The sequence below is a fragment of the Arachis stenosperma genome, chromosome 7 (assembly GCF_014773155.1).
Source record: "Arachis stenosperma cultivar V10309 chromosome 7, arast.V10309.gnm1.PFL2, whole genome shotgun sequence".
NCBI lineage: Eukaryota > Viridiplantae > Streptophyta > Magnoliopsida > Fabales > Fabaceae > Arachis > Arachis stenosperma.
Window position 1 is genome coordinate 33,859,267 of NC_080383.1, and position 22,493 is coordinate 33,881,759.

Genomic DNA, 22,493 nt, shown 5'->3' on the forward strand with positions numbered 1-22,493 from the left:
ACCTGTGAGATTTTGAGCCTACTTGATTGGTTGCATTTTACCAACCAATATTTTATTTTTGGTGTGTGTTTTTCTCTCTAAAATTGTGATCTATATCTTACTTAATTCTATATTTCCATGGTTTAATGTATGCATATACTTATATGATTGAGGCCTTGTTTCACTCAGCTTACATACCCATATGGCCTTACCCTTTCATTATCCTTTGCAAACCAATTTGAGCCTATTTTATCTCATTTGTTCTTTATGTTACCACATCACTAACTCTAAGTGAAAAATAATAATGTCTTTAATCTGAATCCTTGGTTAGCTTAGACTAGTGACAGTGCTCACAAATTAAGTATGGGAAAATTGGTTTACCAATATTGGGTTTGAGAATTGGGTGTTGTGTATTCTTGAGAAAATATGAACAAGAATGTTAAGAACATGTTTGTGCATTCAATACCTTAATCATATGCATTGAAAAAGGAAAGAAAAAAATAGATTAAGAAAAGAAAAATAAAAAAAAAGAGAAAAAAAATAATAATAAGGGGACAAAATGCCCCAAGTTAAGTAATAATATCAATGCATATGAGTTGTACTTAAATTTGGGATGCATGAATATGTGGTAAACATAGTTAATGGGCAGTTAGATCTTGTATTGTGATTACATGGATTGTCTTAAGTTAGGTGGGAAAAGTTTAGGTTAATTAAGGATTCAGATTTTAGTCCACTTGGCCAAATACAATCCTACCTTGACCCTAACCCCATTACAATCCTTAAAAGACCTCTTGATATGTGTATCTGTGCATTAATTCTTTGTTGATTGTTAGATGAAGAGCAAGTCTTAGAAAGCAAGATTAGTAGAGAATTGAGAGATCGAACCTTAAACACCTGAGCGATTAGAGTGCATACACTTCTAGTGAGGGTTCGATGCTCGATTCATTGTTCCCTGCTTTCATGAGCTATTTTCTTCTGCAAGTTTACTTGTACTTTATTTTGTGATTTGAATTAGTGAAATCCAGTTTATATTTGTTCTTGAAAGATTTATTTACTATTTTACCAAGTAGGTAGAATCATTTTTGCATGTAGTTGCATTCTTATAGATAGGTTGCATTTCATACATTCTACCACTCCCCTTCACTCTTTTAGTTCTCTTGAGCTTAGCATGAGGACATGCTAATGTTTAAGTGTGGGAAGGTTGATAAACCACTATTTCATGATTTATCTTGTGCTCAATTGAGTGATTTTTATCAACTCTTTACCCACTTATTCATACTATTTGCATGGTTTTACATTCTCCTTCCTGATTTTGTGCTATGATTGAAAAGATGCTTCTTTGGCCTTTAAATTGCTAATATTAACCTTCTCTTATTACCATTCGATGTCATGATATGTGTGTTAAGTGATTTCAGAGATTACAGGGCAGGCATGACTCATAGGATGGAAAGGAAGCATGCAAAAGTGGAAGGAATACAAGAAACTGAAGGAATTGCCAAAGCTGTCAGACTGACCTCTTCGCACTCAAATGGTCATAACTTGAGCCACAGAGATCCAAATGATACAATTCCAGTTGCGTTGGAAAGCTAACATTCGGAGCTTCGAAATGATATATAATTTGCCATAGTGGCCATACAGTTAGGCGATGCAAATACATGCTTCACGCGAATGCGTCACAGTGACGAAAAACCAGCGTGGCAGATTTCGCAATCAGCGATTTCTGGGCTATTTTTGACCCAGTTCTCGACCCAGAAAACACAGATTAGAGACTATAAAGTGGGAGAATACATCCCTTCATCCAGACAGCTTTAATATACATAATTTTAGGTTTTAGATGTAGTTTTTAGAGAGAGATGCTCTCTCCTCTCTCTTAGGTTTTAGGATTTAGGATTTCTACTTCTCAATTTCCAGGTTCAATATTTCTTTTATTTATTTTTCCAATTTAATTTATGAACTTTTCCATGTTAGATTTGATTTCTTTTCTTAATGCAATTTGAGGCATTTTAGATATATGATTTTTATTTAGCTTTCTATATTCTTGGCTTTGGTTGAGTAATTAGAGACTCTTGAGTTATCGAACTCTTTTGTTGATTGATAATTGGAAGTTGCTAATTGACTTGAATTCCACGAACTCTAGTATTTCTTTGGGAATTGACTAGGACTTGAGGATTCATATTGATTTATCCACTTGACTTACCTTCATAGTTAGAGGTTGACTAAGTGGGAGCAACGAGCAATTCTCATCACAATTGATAAAGATAACTAGGATAAGACTTCTAATTTTCATACCTTGCCAAGAGTTTTCTTAGCTATTGATTTATTAATTCCTGCAATTTATTTCTCTTGTTCAAACCTTTCAAAAACCCAAAACATACTTTTCCATAACCAATTATAAGCACACTTTCCTGCATTTCCTTGAGAGACGACCTGAGGTTTAAATACTTCGGTTATCAATTTTATTAGGGGTTTGTTACTTGTAACAACCAAAATTTTGCATGAAAGGATTTCTGTTGGTTTAGAAACTATACTTACAACGTGATTATTCTTATAAAATTCTTTACTGGCAGAAATCCGTTCGTCAATGAGTTCGAGCATTTTTCTTTTTGTCGATCCTGTTTTCATAGAGCTCCTAATAGGACTTTGAATGCGGTGCATTTCCTTTTTAATAGCGCGCGTTTAGTGATTCCTTGAAAATGTGAGAAGCTTTTAAAAACTCATTAACTCCCCTTTTGCCATTTTTTTTGCTTCCCTCTTCATATCTCATTTTGAATTTTCAAAGATTCGCTTCAGTTTCTTCTTTTCTTTTCCATTTCGACCCTTCGCTGGTGCTTCGTCCTCTTTCTCTCAAATCTTTCCAGTTTTTGTGCTTCCTTTTTGCTTGAAAGGTGATTATTGGCGTGGTTTTTGTCGTTGCTTCGTTCTCCTGAGTAGGTATCGTCTCCTCTCCTCTGCAGGTTGGTTTTTCTTTTCTTTTTACTTTCTTCGCCTTTTTTTCTGCATGCTTGTGTTGTATGTGTTTAAAAGTTTTGATCTTGTTTGGATTTTGGAATGTCTGGATTTTTTCTTGCGTCGTTATGCCTAATCGTTGCCGTAATGTGCGTCTTGATGCTATTTTTAGGGTTTTCTGGTTTGTCGCTTGTTTCTCCCCCTTTTTTGCTTTTGATTGGGTGAGGTGGTGGGATCTTCTCTGTATGGCATATTTCTCAGAAAATGTCTACAAGAGATACCCGAAGGGGGGGGGGGGTATAACTGTAGTATTTTTTAGTCTTCTCTTCGTGTTGGTCTTCTTTCTTCTTGGACTATTTGTCCTTATCTCAAGATGAGTAGGAGAGTCCAGGTTTTGAGGTCTCCCCTAGTTGAGAGTTCTCCTCCATGTTAATGTATTTTTGTGCCCTCTCATGTACCTCGTTTAAAGACGTAGGTCCTTCTCGCAAGCCATTGATGAGACCCATGATGGCTGCTTCCATTGGCAAACTTTGTATGTCCAGACACGCTTTGTTGAAACTTTCCATATAGTTACGAAGACTCTCCCGGACTCCTTGCTTGATACCTAATAGGCTTGGGGAATGTTTGGCTTTATCCTTTTGGATAGAAAATCTGGCAAGAAACTTTTTGGCTAGGTCGTCAAAACTTGTGATGGATCTAGGGGGCAAACTGTCGAACCACTTGATTACTGTCTTTGTTAGGGTAGTCGGGAAGGCTTTGCATCGAATAGCGTCTGAGGCGTCAGTGAGATACATTCTGCTTTTAAAATTGCTGAGATGACGGCTTGGATTGGAGGTACCGTTGTATGGGGTCATGTCGGGAGCTTTAAAATCCTTCGGTACTTTAGCTTTCATGATTTCTTTAGTGAAGGGATCTTGATCGTTGTGGGGGCTATCATCGTGACTGAACTGGATAGTTTTGGTCTTTAAGTCAGTTTCGAGTTTTAGGAGCTTGTCTTCCAACTCTTGGCGTCGCCTGGTTTCTTTTCAAAGGTCCTTCTTGGCTTCCCGTTAGTGCTCGGCCTCTTTTTCGAGCTGTTTGAGATGATCTTGTTGAGCTTGTAGAGCCTCCATGATATCTGCATTTGATGAATTCTTGTCTTTGTTTGGTTGAGATGTATTTTTGGTGTGCTATCCGCATTCTTGAGCGGCATTCTATTCTCCAAATCGGAATCGTGGTCGTTGTCAATGTTGTCCGCCATGATGATAGGATGACTTTCAGGTTCTCCGACAACGGCGCCAATGTTTCGAGGGTTACCTAAAACTATAGGTCGATCTTGGATGAGATCTGCGGTGGTGGTTGGAGCTGCTGCGTCCAACTTGTTTGACTTGGGGGTGCTGCTGATCCTTTGTCACTAGAGGGTAGTGGTACCTACAAGAGACTCCAATGCTTAAGTTAGCACGTGCTTTAGGCAGGTTTTTTGTAGAATCAGAGTATGAGTTATACTTGGGTGCTCCAGTGTATTTATAATAGTGTGGAGTGATCTTCCTTTGAGATAAGATAGTTATATTATCTTATCTTTTAAAGGGAACCGCCTTATTCTTCCTTTAGGCTTGGCCGCCTTTAGATTTGGGTTGTGTCCCTTCGTTTGGGCCTTCTTGGGCCTCTTATGGCGATTTGTCCGACCTCTTTGAGAAGAGGTCAGTGTTGACCCAACCTGAAGAGGTCGGTTACCTGTCTTCGATCAGCCCGGGTCGTATAGCTCGATCCAGGGTATGAACACGGACCTTTACCATCTGGAGCAGATTTGGCCTCACCTTCACCACCATTAGCAGCAACCTCCTCATTAGCAGCTCTCTTTGCACAGTTTCTTTTTGTCTGTCCTGATTCACCACAATAACAATAGTGACTTTTTTTATAAATTCTTTTCATTTTGGTCCTCTGCTTCTTACTCCCACTTGGTTCTTCATCTGCATCTTTTCTTCTTTTTTTCTTAAGTGAACCTGGCTTCTTTCTAAACTTTGGTGCTTGTGATATGTTATATGGTGACTTTTTTCATAGTGCTTGACCTAGAATTGGATTGATATGAAAGACATATGTGTTATTATATGCTTCCATTGTCAACCACTGATAACAACACTCATCTGGTCTTTTACCATTCCTTGCTAATGCAGCACAAGCATGCATACATGGCATCCTTAAACAGCATTAACACAACAACAAAGACAGCAATAATAAGCCAACTATAATATCAGAAAATAATAATAATAATAATAATAAGATAACAATAAATAAGTAAAAGAATATTACCACTCAATTGCCAGAAATCACATGTACAGAGCCTCTTTCTCAAATCCACAACCATGTTAGTTGGCCAGCCACGAACTTTGAATTTCTCAAACTCTGTGTCACTAGACCACATCGGGACCCAACTTTTTGACTCCTTCCTTATCTTTTCTAACCTGCTGCACTATATAGGAGGTAGAATCCCATTGTTCGAATTAAGCTTGACTTTGTTCTTAGCGATGGACTTCATTACATACATCCTGACTTCTTCCAAGAGTGTAATAATAGGTTTGGCTCTAGCTTCTTTGATCCTAGAGTTAAAGACTTCATAAGCATTGTTGTAGATATTGTCTATTTTAGGTGCATTACTGAAGAAAGTCCGACTCCAAGAGTCCTTAGGCCACTTATTCAAATACTCCCAAGAATCTTTATTAACCCTCTCAAACTTTTTGATAATTTCAAGGAATCCATCTTAGTTAGTACACCTTGCACAATTCCATGGCAACCCTCTAAGTTGGAGATCCTTCCACTGCTTATTGAAGTTCTTCCATAAATGCCATACACAGAATCTGTGATGGACATCTGAAAAAATCTCCTTAACAGTAAGGACAAGGCCCTAATTGAATTTAACAAAAAAGTGGTCAGACACTTGTTATGGAGCATCATAATAGTGGCTTAACTTACATAAATGACATCTATATGGTCCCTTGACTTTCATAAGTGACACCAAAATGGTCTCTAAACTTTTATAAGTGACATCAGATTGGTCCCTTTTCAATCACTGCAACTTACTAAATTAGCAGTCCAGCTACTATGTAAATAGTTGTTCATTACATACATAGTAGTTTATTATATAAACAATGGTCCAACTACTATGTAATGAATAGCTTCTCACTTATCAAATAATTATAGCAACCAAATAATAGACTAATTACACAGCAAAAACCATTACAATGTCAGATGATGCTTTCCCTCCAATTCCACACAATAGGCTTGGATCACACACCAGTCATATAACAATTAATAAATACAATCAATAGAGCAGGTACTAGCTATACACAACAAATGAATTTCTTCTACATACCTTCTGCATATCTGATATAAAATATAGCTTGTTTTGCTTATAATCCCCCAAGTCTTGATGAAGCAATTCTAAGAACCACCTCCAGTTTTTAGTATTTTCAACAGGGACAATTGCATATGTAATCACATATATATGGTTGTTTGCATCTTGTCCAATAGCAGACAAGATCTGACCACCATGCTGGGTCTTTAGAAAAGCTCCATCCAAATCTATAAGGGGTTTACAGCTAGCCAGAAATTCCTTTTTACACGCATCCAAACAAATGTACATCTTCTCAAATATTGGATCATCATCAGGGTTGGGCTAAGGTATAACACCAACTGTGACAGTGGAGCCTGGATTACTCTTAAGCAGTGTCTGCCCATAATCTGTCACCATCCCACACTGGGCAGAAGCCTCACCATACACAATAGTTTTAGCATCTCCTAAAGCCCTAGTCAGTGAACACTTGCTTAGATCCAAGTCACATTTTGTCTTAAAATACTATGCAGCCTCACAGTGTCTTAGATTAGGATATTTTCTTAACTTCTTCACTAATTTACAGGCAAGCCACTTCTTAGCCAGTTTGTTTTTGGTCTCCCTTGCACAGGTGTAGTTATCTATGAACGTCTTGATCTGCCAGTAATTGTTTTCAGTATTATTAGAAGCATACACAAACCAGCCACAGCTCTCATCCTTACACACAACTCTCATCCTTACATTATCATTCTTCTTAAACTAAATCCTTCGACCCTCTTGTATACAACATTCACGCACATCCTCTTTGAACTCCATCTTTGTAGTGAATGTCATTCCAATCTCAAGCCTAAGCTCCCCAAACCTTCCTCTTTCTCTGAACACAGGCAAGACCTCATCTGAATCAACTTCCTCCAACTCATCCTCAGAGTTTGGAGGAGTCTTCATTTCTTCCGAGTGCCATGAGTCTCCACCATCAAATTTCTGATAAGCTTAATCTTGGGCATCATGGTATGCTTTCATTGAGCCAAACTTAGGAATTAGTGCAAACAAAAAGTTTATTATCCTCAGAGTCTGAGTCAGCACACACAGGACCATCATCTTCAACTATAACAACCCTCATTTGTTTAGTAAGTTTCTTATCTGTCCTGGTTATCAGTTTCACCTTAGTCTTCTTTCTTGCTGATCTCTCCACAGCCACGTCTTTCTCACTAGATACCTTATCAACACCATGCCGATATGGTTCATCCTCTTCACTATCATCACTGACATGACTATCTGAGGACTCATCTGAGCTAGACAATGCCACACATACTGTTTGGGGCTGTTTTTCCTTAGCAATTGGTCTTGTAGTAGTTCCAGTAGTAGCTATTCTTGTTAGTGGCCTCCTTCTATATGGTGTTGCAGATTTTACATTCTTAGAGCCTCTCTTTGGTACATCAGACTTCTTGGTTTCTTTCAATTTGGACCATGATTTAAAACTTACAGTCGGTGGGGCCATTCTTTTTGGTAGGTTCTTGGGCTTAGTTTTACTAGGTTGGGCCATTGTTTTTGGGGGTGGATTGGGCTTAGACCTAGGAGTTGTAGTGGGTTGGAAGTGTATTTTTTCTGGTCAGTCTAGTTTACCAACAGAAATTGAAATAGGTGAAATCTTTTGTTTTAGTTCTAAAGACAAGTTATCTATAGGCTTTGTTGTGGAGACTGTTTTTTGGGTAGGAATAGTGGTGTCATTTGGTTTAGAAGTTGGAGTAGATGGTGTTGTGGAGGGAATTGATTTGGCTATGACATTGGTGGTGGGGTTTGGGGTGGGAATAAAGTCTTGTATCACCATTAGCTCCTTGCCTTTAGTTGACACTAGTTCTGCTTCCTCACTATACAGAGTTTCCGAGACTCCATGTTTGTAGTACACATGAATAACCCCCTTGTTCTGCTGAGCAAGGTAACACATCTCCAAGAGCTCCTTATCATCTGTTATAGCTCTTAGACCATTTTGCAAAGGCCTGTTTGGCACCAACCACCATATTTGAGTTACCTTGTCATAACCAATATTCTTGTGGTAGTCTCGGACAAAAAAGACATCCAGTGTGTCTCTATCAACTCCCGGCAACTCAGAAACCTCTCCACCGTTGTAATATATACTTCTATCAACCTCTTTGATAAATGACCCTCCATGGTGAAATATGATGGTAATCAAATGCTCACCCATTTGTAATTTTAATTTTTTTTATATTAGAATCACTAACTTCAACCACATTATCAACTCCATAACTCAAACATAACACCCTGTTGTCAACTGTAAATGCAGTAAACCCTAGGACATAAAAAACAAGTTTCCATGTTAACAAAATCCCTAGTCAGTCTATAACTCTATTGGCCTAACCACTAAGAAACCTAGTTCTGATCAAAACCTAGCAAGTAGCACAAAACACAAGCATGCATATCGACACATTACACTCGAAGAAAACGTATTCACCCATTGAAAATATTAAATTAACAACAAATATAAAAAATAGAGCTTTACCACATATTTATCTCTTTTTTTGCTTACCTGTTTTAGAGAAACCAGCCTTCACAACTCTCTGTCTAATGCAGATGATGAAACCAATCCTTCAGAGCCTGGGTTCTTGATGAAAATTGCTCTGGTAACTACAATTACATCATGCCAGAGATCAAGGCAGCGGAGAAGAAGAGACCTCTGCTTGTGTTGTGTTTGTGTTGTGTTTTGAGAGGGGAAGATAATGCGTTAACGTTGAGAGAGGGAGGTTTTGAGCATAAAACGACATTGTTTTACATCATTTTGGCACCACACCAAATACTACGTCATTTGCGTTTTGACAGCGTGTCACCAACGAGTCTAACTCAGCTTTCCGGTTGCGCTATGTATAATTTTGGTCTTTAAGATATAGGTCAAAAATTGTGTTCATAGGGTTTAAACCAAGTTTTAAAATCGTTCTTTTTACTTAAATATTAAAATTTTAGACTAAATTACCCATAATAAAAAATATAAAATAAAAAAATAAGAGATAAATAGAGCGTTTTTGCTCATGCATAGAGAAAGGGAAGAAGAAAAAAGGGAAAAGAAAGGAAAAGAAAAAGAAGAAGCTGTCCACGATCTACCTTTGACTTCGCTTCCGCCGCCACCTCCGTATGATTTTGGCCCTTAAGATAAAGACGATTTTAAAACCAAGTTAAACTTTATGGATAATTTTGTAGGCAAAAAAAAGTTTGGGACAAAAAACTTTTTGATCTATACCTTAAGGACCAAAATTGTATTTAACTCTAAGTACTATAACGAATAAAAATTTGTTTTTCTAAATAATAATAAACTACTAAATATATATATATATCATTTTCATTATATTATCTTATAAAAAATATCATTTTAGTATCAAATATGTTTATATAATACATTCTGATATCAGTATGGATACTTCTCTTTTTCTAATCACTTTTAAAAAAATATATTCTATTTAATAATTGACAAAGCTTGAGATTCAACTTGTTTACATGCAATGCAATCAGAATAAATTTTTTCAACATTTTTACGTCTAAGTGGCCAACAAAAATATGTAGATAACATATATGAAATTCTTTTTATTACACTATGACACTTTAAATTGATATGCCCACAAGCAACATATATAGCGCAAAAATCAGATTTAGTTACATACACATTCTTCAAATATCAAATACTGACAAGTTAGGAGTAAGAGTAGTGATTAAATCATATATTTTGGATAACTCATGAGCAAGCACATTCTCATTATCTTGTTTAATCACATATGAAAAATAATCTAACAACGTAGTTCACTTTGCATGCCTTTTGTTTAAGATCCCTTGAACTATCAAATGCAAAATATACAATACCTTGTTATATGTTGAATACTTGAGAGATATTTCATATAACTGCTCACTAAAGAATGAAATTAGTTACATTTCTCTTTTTTCATCCATATTAATGCTCTAAAATGTATTAATAATTATGCAAAACTTTAAAAATCTAACATAAAAATACTAAGCAATACTCATTTTTTTCAGTTTCTTCTTCTCTCAAATTCTTTTTTCTCTCTCTTATTTTTTAAATTGCTCACACCCCAAGAATTCTTTTGAAAAATTTGGCTCTATTGGTTCCTCCAAACACACATATCTATTTACAGCATACTCAATAAATTTTTTCATAACTAATTTTGAAGAAGAATTAAAGATAGGATTAAAAGAACTCTTTTTCTTATGTTGATTTATATGATTCTTCTTGAAATTCTTTTTTAATTTCGTTTTATCCTCAAACTTTGCTTCTTTAGAAACTCTCATAAAATTGGACTCTAAATAAAGTCAAGTTGCTATAAGTTGTTGTTGCTTTTTCACCTGAGTGGTAAAAGTGACTAAATTCTCCATTGTTGCATGATGGTAAAGTTTGATTTTATCTGTAATATTTTTGTTTAGTCCAATAAAAAAGTTTTCCATAAGAACTTCAAAACCCTTTTCAATGTTAGTCATGCTTATCAAATTCAACAACTCCTTATGGTATTTCTTTACAGATTTTGATCCTTATTTCAACCTATGAAACTTTTTAAGAAACTTTTTCTGGTATGATAATGACACAAACTGGTTCCTCATGATTTTTTTATCTTCTCCTAGATAAAAATTAGTCTATTTTTGTACTTTCCTCTAAACCATTCAAACTCATTCCACCAAATACGAGCATCGTCAGAAAATTTGGCTTCTACCAATCTAACCTTTTTTTCCTCTAACAGGATGCAACATGCAACTCTACCTTTCTTTCCCATTTGAAATATGCTTTAACATCATTCTTTTCTTGAAAGGCAGGGATTTACCTCTTGAAAACCTTTCTCAGATAATATGAGATTCTTTTATCATCACTATTATCATCATCAGTCGTCATTGAATCTGATTTAGAAACTTATAAAAAGAATAATGAGGACCTCACAACAATCTTTTCACGTGTACCTTTCGAATTAGGTCACTCATGTTTGCACTTAACCTAGACTTTTTTGTCTCTTTTGAGCTCACCCCTCTTGTCTTTTTTCACTCTTAGATTACTTTAACTAGTTGCACTTCAGAAATTAAGGAGAAAGAGAGACCTAACTAAGATAATCTTAATGATAGAAACTTTTAATTTGACAAGAAAAAAACTAGTTTATGTGACAAATGACTCAAAATAAAGAGAGGCGCTTTTTTGAGTTTTAGAAATACTAAAATAATTCCCAATCCCAATTGATATCCCAAAATAATTGAAGCAAATCTAAACATTTGGATCACTATAAGAAAATGGTTGAGAACCATCGGATTTCCATCGGATTTAGCGTTGTGTGTTACCGTCGAATTTTTTGTCAAATTCACAAGCGAAAAGTGAAACTATTTTATCGTGTCAAATATTTACCATCGAATTCGCCATTCTGATAGTAAATTCGCTGGAAATAATTAGAGAAAAAATAGAAAATTTGGCACAGATTCGTTACCATCGGAGTTATCGTCGGATAGATCTGACAGTAACTCAATTTAGTGTGACGCAGTATTTTGGTCACCCACAAAATATTTCCGCCATATTTATCCGCCAATAAATTTGACGGTAACGAGCCATAAAATTCGAAGCGCGAACCCTCTCCCCCTTCATTTTGAATCCTCTTCTCTCTTTGCCTTCTCTTCTCCAACTCTTTCTCTAACATCTACCCACCGCTTCATCAACCCTTTTGCAGCTCACTTTTGCCGCCTCCTCTCTCCTCACCCTCTCCAGCCCACACTCTCTCTAACCTTCTTTCTCGACATCCTTTTTGGCGGCCTCTCTCCCTTTCACTATGCCATCCACCTCTGCAGCCACCACCAACAATGCCGGCCCTCAAACATTCTCCCACCATCGCTGTTGTTGCTGCTACCGTTGTTACTGTCGTTGCTTTTGCCGTCGTTACTACTACTGCCCCCTTCTCTGTTCTCTTCACTACTCCTGCATTCCAGGTTCTTCTTTATTTTAATATTAAATTCAATCTTTGTTTTAGTTATCCTTTGTATTATTATAGGTTTTAGTTGTTAATTAGTATTATGCTCGAGTTAGAATAATTTTTTATTTTAGAGGATTTAGGTTATTAAGATAGGTTAGATTTAAAGTGTTAGGTTTGAAGTTGTTGAAAAGTATTTGGAATTATGAATGAATTGATCGATTAAAATTGTTTGTTTGGATATTCTGCTGGAAATATTATGAATTACTGTAGCTAGTATATTGTTAATATTGACTTCTTATCAATTAAAGTTGAATGAATATTTGGTTGTGCTATTTGATATGTTTGATTTTTTGAATGTCAAGTGTTTGATAATATATCTCTTGTAATAATTAAGTTTTTGGTATGTAGTGATATAATGCCACATTGGTTTGTTTATGAACTTACTTTCAATCACTACATATCACACTTTAAAACTTTACTTTTATACAAATTCACCATAAATTGTTGTTGTCTTTTATATGTGTATTGGTATTTTTAGATTTGGTGAATTTAGTTGAGTTTTGACTGATGTTGTGGATTGAGGTTGATTGGATTTGTGGGAACTATAAAGGTGGATATATGTCCAATTTTAGGGAGGTTATGTCAAAAGTTTTTTGAAATAATAAAAATGTTGAAGAATTTGTGTTGTATATGTTTATTAGTGTTAATTGATATTCTCTTTGCAGATATGACGACAGGTAGCAGAGGTGTCACGAGTCGGTCTCGTGGTTGTGGTAGAGGGAAGGTTTTAACCGGTACCACAGGGACTTTTTAGTCATCGCCCTCTACCTCGACTACCCCGTCGACCCTTGTGACGTCATAGGCAGGTCTATCGGATCAGCTGTTCATCATGGTCCCAAATCCAAACTACGTGGCTCCTTTTGCTATGCCTTTTCCAACTCTAGTGACAGAGACCACGATACCAAAATCCTCTAATGGATGCCCTTCCACCACTGCTCGTCATATGGAGGAGGATTTGGCCTGATGGCATGACAGGGTGAGTAATATTTTAATGTCTTTTATCCACAACATATTTTGAATTTGTTAAGTTTTATGTGTTTTTTTGTGTTTGTAAATCTTAAGTTTTTCATTGATAGGTTTGCACCAAACAACAATGTATGTACACAGGAGATCTCCAATATAATTAAGTCTATGTAATGATAACCATGGCCGAGCTACACAAAGATCCTTGCTGAGACTAGAGGCGATGGTTTCAGAAGTGGACGATAAGAAATCAATGTTGTTGAATTAACTGTATTTTAACTGTATTTATTTCGACTAACTAATGTTGTTGAATTACTTTGTGCAGGAGAAATTTATATGGGATAAGAAACATGATCCCATGATTAGGAAGATTTATTTTGACTAACTAATATATGGAATATATATTATTACATGTATAATTTTATCTATATACAAATCAAAAGTCATCCATAAGTCATTTAAAATGATCTCACATTTGATTTTTTTAATTTACTATCATTTTCACTTTTAAAACATATTGAAAATTCATGTGACTTATTATCGGAGTCTTTAATCAAAACCAAATAAAGAGAACAAATCAATAATAATCAACACAAATAAACAATAATCAGAAATTCAAAACAAAAAATCAACCTTATAAATTATAAAAACGAGTTCAGAACAAATCAATAATAATCAAAACATGTTTTAATTAGAATCAGAACAAATTAGAACTAAATAAGGAATACAAATTAGAACATGTTCTAATTAAAATTGAAACAAACAAGTTCAGTATCCTAAGTTCAGAAATTTAGAAAATCCTAAGTTCAAAACAAGTTCAGTACCCTAAGTTCAAAACAAAATAAAAAACAAAAATCAAACATGTTTTAATTAAAATTGAAACTAAACAAGTTTAGTACCCTAAATTCATAATTTTAGAAAAATCTAAGCTCAAAACAGGCTTAGTACCCTAAGTTTAGAACTAAATAAGGAACACAAGTCAAAACATATTCTAATTAAAATTGAAACTAAACAAATTCAGTATCGTAAGTTCAGAATATTAGAAAACTCTAAGTTCAAACAAGTTTAGTATACTAAATTCATAACTAAATAATCAACAATAATCATAAGTAGAAAAATAAAAAACAAACCTTATAAATTATATCAACAACTCAAAATTAAAAAAATCATAAGTTCAGAAGCATTACCTGAAGAATAGCAACAGAGCTGAGAAGAACAAGCGGCATAGACGGTAGCGGCATAAACGGTGGTAGAAGCAGCAACATAGATGGTGGAAGAAGCAACGGTGTTGGTGGTGGCGGTAGCAACTCGTTTAGAATCTAGCAGATACAATAGTGACAGGAAAAACGACGAGGAGTGGCTCCCGGAGAAGATGGGGCTGCCGAGGAGATGAAAAGGGTAGAGAGATAGAGTAGAAGGTGAGAGGGTTAGAGAGAGAAAGACAAAGACAAATTCGAATGAAGGAGAAGAGGGTTTCGCACTTCAAATTTATGGCATAGTTACTGTCGGATTTACCATCAGAAAATTGGATGGTAAACCATTGCGGGTCGCCAAAACGTAGCATTTTTACTAAGTGAGTTTACCGGCGAATTCATCCAATGGTAAATTCGATACTAATTTACGCGCCTATTTTTTTTGTTTTCCTCCAATTATTACCGGTAATTTTTTCGTTGGAAACGTAAATCCACCAGCAATAATTTGACTTGACGAATTTGATGCCTTCACTGGCTGTAAATCCACCGCTACTCTGAGATGCTAAATTTGACGATAAATCTGACAGTACTCAATATTTTTCTTATAGTGTTTACTCCATTGATTTTGTCAGCATGTTTAACATCCACCGTTTTCTTCGGGATAGCATGGTCATGGTTGCTCTCAACCTTGGCAAAAGCATCACTACAAGCATAAGGTCAACAATATAGTTAGGTAAGTCAACATAGATAGACCCAACAAATTAAAACTTATATTAAAATAAACACTAAAGATGGGATCTTAATATTATTACCTATCGTAAACTTGTGAAACAGAGCTGGTGCTGTAAAAGGCCTCCAAGTTCAGGAATTCCATTGAAGCGTTTTTTCTGTAATATGTTTTTTCTTATGTGTACAATAGTGAACCATGAAACATATGTTATATAGGGAACAATATAGGATATAAGAAGTCGTATGGACTCATATTGCTGCCAAAACAGGGTTGTGCAAAAAATTTTTGAACAAGGCATGATCATGTATGGATATTGAACAATGCAGTTGGGAGGATAAATGCGTGAGATAGATGTATGAGTTGTGCTTTTCCTAATATATGATTACATAATGATAAACAAAGGCAAAGCTAGCCTCTTGTTTAAAAATTTCTTTAACCCATTACTCCAACAACAAAATTCTCATATTTGTTTCTTTAAAATAGATTTAAATATATTCTCAAATATATAATATTAATTACTCTAATGGAATGATAATATCAATTATTTTAACACGACAAATCATAGTGCTCATTTAAGTGTTTTGTTCTCAATTGAGAAACTAAATTAGATTAACATGATAGAGAGTATAAACATAAATTGTTTATTTCACTTTTAAAGCACAAATTTTATTTTTAATGTAATTTCATCTAATGTCTAAGTTTACTATTAATTAAACTAATGATACCTTAGTCTATAGACTTCCACATAAGCTTTTCTAAGTCATTTAAATTCTTTAATTTCACTATCACCCACAATTATTATAACAAAATTTCTAAAGAAAGACATAATTTTTAATAAAAAAATTCATATCACTCACTCAAAAATTTATGTGGAAGTCTATCAATATGATTGTAAAGACAAACCAGACCACATATATGTCCATAACTTTGCCAATACAGCCTGGGCAACTCGTATACGGTACAATAGCAGCAGACACATTAAATAAGAGAGCATGCGATACTATTTGCTACAGCTCACAAAAGAGACAAAATTATGTTACACTCATTGGAAGTGGTATGACATTAGTGTCTACACATGTGCTTTGCCAATTTGGTGAATATTGTGAAGCTATGTGGAAACAAATAAGGTAGCTAAAGTCAAGAAGACACATACACTCCTCAATAGCAAATCACCCTCACAAAAGAACATGTATGCAATAGAATACAAGGATCATCGCTTCAGCCATTTTTAATATGGAAGAAAATAACACATTGATGGATATCTTACTGTCTGAGATACGACTACTCCGAAAAAAGGTTGACGACATTAAAAAATTATATGCAGATAAATGCCATTGCTCATGTCAAGTGTATCTTTCTTGCCAATGGCAACTCAAGTAGTGAAAACAAAGGAAGGCGGGAGAAGAAACAAAGAATGAGGTCACCTTATCCAGATGTGTTCAGTAAAGGTGCCACTAAAAGGGTCTAAGAAAAACTAAAATCAGCATCTACCATCAAACTCAATGCATAGAAAAAGTTTTTAAGCTCACATATAAAAAAATAAACCTGATTACCTTACTTAGTGATGTCGATGAGGACTCAAAGGAAGTTGTTGAAGTTGATATGCTACCTCCAAAATTAACAGTGATAACTCCGAGGAATCACGTGATTACAACCATGTCTCAGCCACTGCATAGGGTTAAACCAACCCAAAAAAGCCATCTAACATCAATTCTAAAAAAAATTTAATGACAATAGGAAGCATGACAAGATTCCAGACACCGATAACACTTTGCATGTTATGCATTTTTCAATTTGTAAATATCATTTTTTATCTTGTAATATGCTTTCGTTCCTAATGTCGATGAATGGGAAAAATATAGTAAATATACTCAAATGAAAAATGCTTCAAGCACTGTCCCACCATTGTAAAACAAATGCGAATCATCGTCTACAACACTAAAGAATAACCACCGTAACACCCTCGTTTAAATACTAAGTATGCAACTGCATCCCCAAGATGCTACATTGAAAAGGACAATCCTATCAGAAAAAAAAGTTAATCACAATTTTGCATCGTTAGTAGGGTTATCATGCATTTTCAGACCGATCCCTGACTTGAACCTAAGAAAAGAGCATGAGAAAATTAAGGCATATATTTTATGTTCATCACCTTACAGGGAGTAAGTTGTTGCTTTTTAAGTATCTCAGTGAGAAACCTTACATGAAGATAATATTGAACTAAAATTTGTTTATCCAATTTGCTGAACTCCATTGCAAAAAAAAAAAGATCATTAAGCATGGAAGCTACAGAATCTCTGCACAGCTAACATGCATGTGCCCAAGATATGAGATTTCAGAAGAGGTTTTGATGAGCGGATAATTTATACGCTTTTTGGCATTGTTTTTAGGTAGTTTTTAGTAAGATCAAGCTACTTTTAGGGATGTTTTCATTAGTTTTTATGTTAAATTCACATTTCTGGACTTTACTATGAGTTTTTGTGTTTTTCTGTGATTTCAGGTAATTTCTGGCTAAAATTGAGGGATTTGAGCAAAACTCTGAAAGAAGGCTGACAAAAGGACTGCTGATGCTGTTGGAATCTGACCTCCCTGCACTCGAAATGGATTTTCTGGAGCTACAGAACTCCAATTGCGCGCTCTCAACGGCGTTGGAAAGTAGACATCCAGAGCTTTCCAGCAATATATAATAGTCCATACTTTATTCGGAAATTGACGACGTAACTTGGCGTTGAACACCAAGTTCATGCTGCTGTCTGGAGTTAAACGCCAGAAAAACGTCATGATCCGGAGTTGAACGCCCAAAACACGTCATAACTCGGAGTTCAACTCCAAGAGAAGCCTCAGCTCGTGGATTGATCAAGCTCAGCCCAAGCATACACCAAGTGGGCCCCGGAAGTGGATTTATGCATCAATTACTTACTCATGTAAACCCTAGTAGCTAGTTTATTTATAAATAGGACTTTTTACTAGTGTATTAGACATCTTGGGACGATTAGTTCTCAGATCATGGGGGCTGGCCATTCGGCCATGCCTGAACCTTTCACTTATGTATTTTCAACAGTGGAGTTTCTGCACACCATAGATTAAGGGTGTGGAGCTCTGCTGTACCTCAAGTTTTAATGCAATTACTATTGTTTTCCATCCAAATCATCTTCATTCTTATTCCAAGATATACGTTGCACTTCACTTTGATGAATGTGATGATCCATGACACTCATCATCATTCTCACCTATGAACGCGCGTGATTGACAACCACTTCCGTTCTACTTTAGGCCGGGCGCATATCTCTTAGATTCCCCAACAGAATCTTCGTGGTATAAGCTAGATAGATGGCGGCATTCATGAGGATCCGGAAAGTCTAAACCTTGTCTATGGTATTCCGAGTAGGATTCTGGGATTGAATGACTGTGACGAGCTTCAAACTCCTGAAGGCTGGGCGTGATGACAAACGCAAAAGAATCAAGGGATTCTATTCCAACCTGATTGAGAATCGACAGATGATTAGCCGTGCTGTGACAGAGCATAGGAACGTTTTCACTGAGAGGATGGGATGTAGCCATTGACAATGGTGATGCCCTACATACAGCTTGCCATGGAAAGGAGTAAGAAGGATTGGATGAATGCAATAAGAAAGTAAAGATCCAAGAGGAGTACAGCATCTCCATATGCCTATCTGAAATTCCCACTATTGATTTACATAAGTATTTCTATCCCTTTTTATTTTATTTATCTTTATTTATCCAATCTAATCACATTTGACTTTATGAGTCCACTTAACTGGGATTTACAAGATGACCATAGCTTGCTTCATACCAACAATCTCCGTGGGATCGACCCTTACTCACGTAAGGTATTACTTGGACGACCCAGTGCACTTGCTGGTTAGTTGTGCGGAGTTGTGAATTGAATTTTAGACACCGTGATATTGAGCACCAAGTTTTTGGAGCCATTACCGGGGATTATTTCGAGTTAGAAAAGAATGAATCACAATTTCGTGCACCAAGTTTTTGGCGCCGTTGCCGGGGATTGTTCGAGTATGGACAACTGACGGTTCATCTTGTTGCTCAGATTAGGTAATTTTCTTTTCAAAAATTTTTTTCAAAATTTTTCTTTTATTTTTCGTTTTTCTAAACTTTATTTTCGAAAAAATTAATAAAAATTCAAAAAATCATAAAAATAAAAAATTATTTTGTGTTTCTTGTTTGAGTCTTGAGTCAATTTTTAAGTTTGGTGTCAATTGCATGCTTTAAAAATTTTTCTTGCATTTTTTTCGAAAATCCCATGCATTCATAGTGTTCTTCATGATCTTCAAGTTGTTCTTGATAAGTCCTCTTGTTTGATCTTGATGTATTCTTGTTTTGTGTTGTTTGTTGTTTTTCATATGCATTTTTCGTTTGTTAGAGTCCATGCATTAAAGATTTATAAGTTTGGTGTCTTGCATGTTTTCTTTGCATCAAAAATTTTTTCAAAATTGTGTTCTTGATGTTCATCATGATCTTCAAAGTGTTCTTGGTGTTCATCTTGACATTCATAGTGTTCTTGCATGCATCTTGTATTTTGATCCAAAATTTTCATGTTTTGGGTCATTTTTGTGTTTTTCTCTCTCATCATTAAAAATTCAAAAAAAAAAAAATATATTTTCCTTATTTTTCTCCAAATTTTCGAAAATTTGAGTTGACCAAGTCAAAAATTTTTAAAATTAGTTGTTTCTTATGAGTTAAGTCAAATTTTCAATTTTAAAAATCTTATCTTTTCAAAATCTTTTTCAAAAATCACATCTTTTTCATTTTTTTTATAATTTTCGAAATTTTTTTTAAAAATATTTTTCAAAATCTTTTTCTTATCTTTTACATCATATTTTCGAAAATATAATCAATAATTAATGTTTTGATTCAAAAATTTGAAGTTTGTTACTTTCTTGCTAAGAAAGGTTCAATCTTTAAGTTCTAGAATCTTATCTTGTAGTTTCTTGTTAGTGAAGTAAATAATTTCAAATTTTTAAATTAAATCTTTTTTATCTCTTATCTTATCTTTTTCAAAAAAATAAAAAAAAATTTATCTTTTTATCTAATCTTTTTTTTTATTTCAAAATATCTTATCTAAACTTCTTATCTTCTTATCTTTTCAAATTTGATTTCAAATCTTTTTCAATCAACTAACTAACTTGTTGTTTGTTTCTTATCTTTTTCAAAACCACCTAACTACTTTTCCCTCTCTAATTTTCAAAAATATCTCACCTCTTTTTCAAAAATTCTTTTTGTTTTAAATTTTAATTTTAATCTTATCTTATCTTTAATTTTCAAAAATTACTAACCCCTTTTTCAAAATTATTTTCGAAAATTCTCCCTCTCTTTTCTTATTTTATTTAATTAATTATTTACTAACACTTCTCTTCACTTCTCTTCATCTAAAAATCCGAACCATTCTCCTTTCCTTATCCCCTTTCTTTTTCTACTAACATAAAGGAATCTCTATTCTGTAACATAGAAGATTCCTCTTCCTTTTCTTTTTCTCTTCTCTTTCATATGAGCAGGAATAAAGAAAAAGGCACTCTTGTTGAAGCAAGGAAGAGACATAAAGGAGCTCAAAAAGCACCATTGGACCTTCAAGAAGGTGCCACCCTCACTCAGGTGGACTCATTCCTTGTTCTTATTTTCTCTGCTTTTTCGGTTTTTATGCTTCATGTCTATCTAATGTTTGTGTCTTTATTACATGATCATTAGTAGTTAGTAACTATGTCTTAAAGCTATGAATAGATTCCATTAATCCTTCACCTCTCTTAAATGAAAAATGTTTTAATTCAAAAGAACAAGAAGTACATGAATTTCGAATTTATCCTTGAATTTAATTTAATTATATTGATGTGGTGACAATACTTTTTGTTTTCTGAATGAATGCTTGAACAGTGCATATGTCTTTTGATCTTGTTGTTTATGAATGTTAAAACTGTTGGCTCTTGAAAGAATGATGAACAAAGAGAAATGTTATTGATGATCTGAAAAATCATGAAATTGATTCTTGAAGCAAGAAAAAGCAGTGAATGGCGAAAAAAAAAATTGGCGAAAAAAAAAAAAGAAGGAGCAGTAGAAAAAGCCAATAGCCCTTAAAACCAAAAGGCAAGGGTAAAAAGGATCCAAGGCTTTGAGCATCAATGGATAGGAGGGCCCAAGGAAATTAAATCCAGGCCTAAGCGGCTAAATCAAGCTGTCCCTAACCATGTGCTTGTGTCATGAAGGTCCAAGTGAAAAGCTTGAGACTGAGTGGTTAAAGTCGTGATCCAAAGCAAAAGAGTGTGCTTAAGAGCTCTGGACACCACTAACTGGGGACTCTAGCAAAGCTGAGTCACAATCTGAAAAGGTTCACCCAGTTATGTGTCTGTGGCATTTGTGTATCCGGTGGTAATACTGGAAAACAAAGTGCTTAGGGCCACGGCCAAGACTCATAAGTAGCTGTGTTCAAGAATCAACATGCTTAACTAGGAAAGTCAATAACACTATCCGAAATTCTAAGTTCCTAGAGAAGCCAATCATTCTAAACTTCAAAGGAAAAAGTGAGATGCCAAAACTGTTCAGAAGCAAAAAGCTACAAGTCCCGCTCATCTAATTATAATTAATATTCATTGATATTCTGGAATTTATAGTATATTCTCTTCTTTTTATCCTAATTGATTTTCAGTTGCTTGGGGACAAGCAACAATTTAAGTTTGGTGTTGTGATGAGCGGATAATTTATACGCTTTTTGGCATTGTTTTTAGGTAGTTTTTAGTAAGATCAAGCTACTTTTAGGGATGTTTTCATTAGTTTTTATGTTAAATTCACATTTCTGGACTTTACTATGAGTTTTTGTGTTTTTCTGTGATTTCAGGTAATTTCTGGCTGAAATTGAGGGATTTGAGCAAAACTCTGAAAGAAGGCTGACAAAAGGACTGCTGATGCTGTTGGAATCTGACCTCCCTGCACTCGAAATGGATTTTCTGGAGCTATGGAACTCCAATTGGCGCGCTCTCAACGGCGTTGGAAAGTAGACATCCAGAGCTTTCCAGCAATATATAATAGTCCATACTTTATTCGGAAATTGACGACGTAACTTGGCGTTGAACGCCAAGTTCATGCTGCTGTCTGGAGTTAAACGCCAGAAAAACGTCATGATCCGGAGTTGAACGCCCAAAACACGTCATAACTTGGAGTTCAACTCCAAGAGAAGCCTCAACTCGTGGATTGATCAAGCTCAGCCCAAGCATACACCAAGTGGGCCCCGGAAGTGGATTTATGCATCAATTACTTACTCATGTAAACCCTAGTAGCTAGTTTATTTATAAATAGGACTTTTTACTAGTGTATTAGACATCTTGGGACGATTA

General features: G+C 35.1%; 1 protein-coding gene across 1 annotated transcript; it reads right to left on the bottom strand.

Annotated features, from left to right (window-relative positions):
- Positions 1–4,227: 4,227 nt before the first annotated feature.
- On the bottom strand, positions 4,228–7,177 carry LOC130939680 (uncharacterized). The gene is made up of 8 exons (XM_057867771.1): positions 7,031–7,177; positions 6,801–6,889; positions 6,596–6,707; positions 6,275–6,514; positions 5,676–5,806; positions 4,974–5,101; positions 4,639–4,787; positions 4,228–4,335 (listed from the first exon to the last, which is right to left on the bottom strand). Exons 1-8 carry the CDS (start codon positions 7,175–7,177, stop codon positions 4,228–4,230), a joined length of 1,104 nt encoding a protein of 367 aa, XP_057723754.1.
- Between the last annotated feature and the right edge of the window lie 15,316 nt (positions 7,178–22,493).